Consider the following 3,679-nt stretch of genomic DNA (forward strand, 5'->3'; position numbering starts at 1 on the left):
CCCTCCTCTGGGCTCCTGACTCTTTCTACTGCTACTCCCTGGCTCCTTCTTACTGCTGTCTTTCCGCCACACCCCTGATCTTACGGAAGGAAATATCTACACCTAGTCTTCTCGGACCAGGGCGAATAATCTCGGAGGTCCCTGTGCAAGTTGCGCTCGTTAAAGATCCATTGGAGTTCCAAAATCGATAAGAGAAGGCTTCGGCCGCCACCTGAACAAAATTCAAAATGTCCCACCAACTGAAAATGTTTAAATGTGTCCTGCGCGCTCATATGACCTTATGCAGTTGCGAGCGCAGTAAAACATGTACACTTGTTTATGTTAGTGGGTGCTCTCTCTGGTGTGGTTTGCTCCTTCTGTCCTACCAAATTTCATTCGGTTTTATCTCTCTTCTTTTCTTTTTATGCTACCCTCAAGTGACACAGTTAATACCCGGTTCTTTTAAATCCCGTCTCTGTTGCAAGTGCCGCAAAACTCACTAAGAAATTATTTTTTTTAAACTGCCCCCCCCCCCCAAACCCCAAACAACAACAACAAATAAAAAAAACATACCAAGGAATGCACAACGTGTCGTATCAAAAGGGTTAAGACCACTGTCCAATTGTCTAAATCACTGTCCCGGTGTGTGATGATATAACGTAATAAAGCTACAGCTGCAGGAACAGGCTTATTGCCCCTTAGTGCCTTAGTGGAATTTCCGTGAAAGGTTAGTAGACAACTAAAATTCCGCCAGCTCCATTATGGTAATCATCATTTTCATCAGGAACTCGTAGATCTACGCCTGAAACTATTCATGAAGCTGCCACCAGCGCAGACAATAGATTATTTTTAAGTGTGTAGGATTTTTCGAGTAGACGGTTCATTATAGCCCTTTCTTTCATAGTATTCATAGCACCGAAACCCTGCAGTTGCCACAGTTGCCATTGATACAGGACAGCCGAAATGAGCGTGAGCAAGTAAGCAGCTTTGTAGCTGAAAAATACACGCGTCTTGTCATGTTATTACAAGGCCTTTATACTAGTACAGGTACTTGCATGACTTGCTCTGAATAGCTCGCTGGTAAACGAACAACTATATTAAGTTTCATCTGGGATCTTTGTTATTACTGCTAATACTATTCCATACTGTGGTGTTTTTTACTGACACAATCAAACGTTTACGTGAACAGGTTTTTAAATTTTTTAAAACGTTTTCATTTTTAAAGAGAAGATATATGTATATGGCACAGTCTACTCAGACCATAGATGCAAGCTTTTGAAGACGAACGCTTCTAGTTCAAAGACAGAAAGTAAAGATGGCGGATGTGACAAGGCTGACGATGATGATGCTGGCGAGCTGTCTTGGGATATTGTGTGGACTTGGTATTGACGCCAGCCTGCAGGTGAGAGATGGTCATTCACGCCAACCTTGCATGAGAGACTGCGCTTTCTCTGACAGAGTCTCGCGGTTTAAAAAAAAATTCATTTATCCTTTGTGTGTTTGTATACACGGGGAGGGGGGGGGGGTTGAATTTAACCAAATGTTGAAGCGGTTGATTTTATTATTGGCTTTTTTTTTCTGCTTCGAACATTTGTATAATCGTCGAAAAGCAGGATCGCTTTTTGATCAGTTACCAACCTCATTTTGTAGTTTGCCCTGGAAACAGAATCTGAAAGGTCGGGACAAGAAACATTCGATGCAGATCCAACGAAAACAAAAATATATAATGCGAAAGTCATGTAATGGTGTGTGTGTGTGTGTGTGTGTGTGTGTGTGTGTGTGTGTGTGTGTGTGTGTGTGTGTGTGTGTGTGTTTGTGTGTGTTTGTGTATGTGCGTGAGTAGTGTGTGTGTGGGGTACGTTTGTATGTATGTGTGTGTCTTGCGTGTGTGTGTGCGTGTGTGCATGCGTGCGTGTGTGTGTAAGTGTGTGTGTGTTTGTGTGTGTGTGTGTATGTGCGTGAGTAGTGTGTGTGTGTGGGGGGGTGCGTTTGTATGTGTGTGTGTGTTTTGCGTGTGTGTGTGTGCGTGTGTTCATGCGTATGTGTGTGTGTGTGTGTGTGTAAGTGTGTGTGCAAGTGTGTGTGTGTGTGTGCGTGCGTGCGTATTCTATATGTGTCACGACTCATTGGAATGACACGCTCGTCAATCATTAGGAAAATGTAGTTGTTTGTACAATCGTAAAGTTTGTCGATTTGTCTTGTTTTGATGAAAAAGATGTACCCCATATAATATCTTGAATAGAAGTAGAAGTTGAGATATTTATTTGCGATTGGAGGAGATGGGTGTCGCCTGGTATCAGAGGAAAAATCAGTGATAAATTGGCCACCAAAGTTAGATGATGTTTAAAGCTTTAGTGTCCTTGGAAATTGCAAAATATGCATTTTCTGTGCCTTTGATCAACATTGTTCAGTAAACTCGTCAGAGAAATATTAAGTTTCTGAATGTATATGAAAGCTGCTGAGTCAGGATTTTTTATAATTCATAGAAAATGCCCTGAAGGTCGGAGAAATGTCAGTTTCTCCGATTTCATTATATATTGACGAGCGCCTGTGTTCACCACAATGACACACATAATATTATTATTATTCTGCCCAGAGCCAGGGAGAAACAATTGACTTACTGGCGACTCTTTTAAGACGGTCTGAAGCTGTGAGAAGCCCCGTTACTTTACTCTTTGCTAAGAGAGAAGTGGGGTCGTCCAGAACCACATTCGTTGTAAGGTACAAACTGAGCACAACAGCAACACCTGTGGTATCCTGCTTTGATGATGAAGTTTACGAACCACTGACGGGTAAGAATAACACTCAGTATAATGTCTCATTTCTTTGTCTATTGGAACTGCTGAATGTCCTATTTAAACTGCACTCTCGTATTTTTGTGATGTTATAGGATGTGGTATAGCTGAATGTGCAACGACACCTCACGACCGTGAAGGATGGAGGGTCAGTACTCGTAAACCCCTGAGTCAGAGATGACACCTCCAAGTGATCCAGGTATAGGTTAGGAACATGAGGTCGAGGTTCGAGCCCATGAGGTCGGTCGACATTTTAGTCTCTTCTCTTCCTTGCCCACCGGCAATATAACATATTTATGTATTTATAAGTATGGTGCACTAACTTCAACCAAACAAATAATCCTTTAGAACACACGAAAGCGCAGATTGCAAGGTTCTCGGCTTAGAAAAATATTTGTAAAGAAAGGAGTAGAAAATGAGCAGTATTACTTTGCAACCTTAAAATTGTTGCTACTTTTCCAACGAAATGCAGACTTTCGATCTTCGATCAACATCAGTAAACAGAATTATTACGGTATTATAGAAGCATGCTGTTTTCTCGAAATCCCGTGATAATACCCCTGTGGAAGTTCAGTACGTAGCAAAGTAAGTATCTTTACCAAGTAAAGTACACAATCTATTTCGAACTGCTTGACCAAGTTCACAACATCCGGGGTTGGGGTGGGAGTAACTTTTGGTATGGTATGTGTATGGGGTTTTACGGCGCTCGCAACTGCTAAGGTCATATGAGCGCGCGAAACACAAGTTGTTTACTTTCGCAAAAGTTTACTGCACGGTTGGTTAGCTTTTAGCCTTTAAAATGTTAAAATTTTAAAAATCAGTGTAGACATATATACATTTTCGATCTAAAATAATTTTTCTAGTTAACATAAAAATTTTGAATAGTATCAAATTCACTCTACAAC

The 3,679-nt window shown here is 41.2% G+C and overlaps 1 protein-coding gene across 1 annotated transcript in view; it reads left to right on the forward strand.

Annotated features, from left to right (window-relative positions):
* Positions 1-749: 749 nt before the first annotated feature.
* Positions 750-3,679, forward strand: part of LOC101854399 — a gene marked incomplete in the record, with an annotated part of 33,249 nt that continues 30,319 nt past the window's right edge. Inside the window, 2 exon segments of the mRNA XM_005094480.3 lie at positions 750-1,381; positions 2,576-2,771. Coding sequence (XP_005094537.2) covers positions 1,295-1,381; positions 2,576-2,771 — 283 coding nt within the window.

The sequence above is a fragment of the Aplysia californica genome, unplaced genomic scaffold, assembly GCF_000002075.1.
Source record: "Aplysia californica isolate F4 #8 unplaced genomic scaffold, AplCal3.0 scaffold00082, whole genome shotgun sequence".
In the NCBI taxonomy this organism is placed as follows: domain Eukaryota; kingdom Metazoa; phylum Mollusca; class Gastropoda; order Aplysiida; family Aplysiidae; genus Aplysia; species Aplysia californica.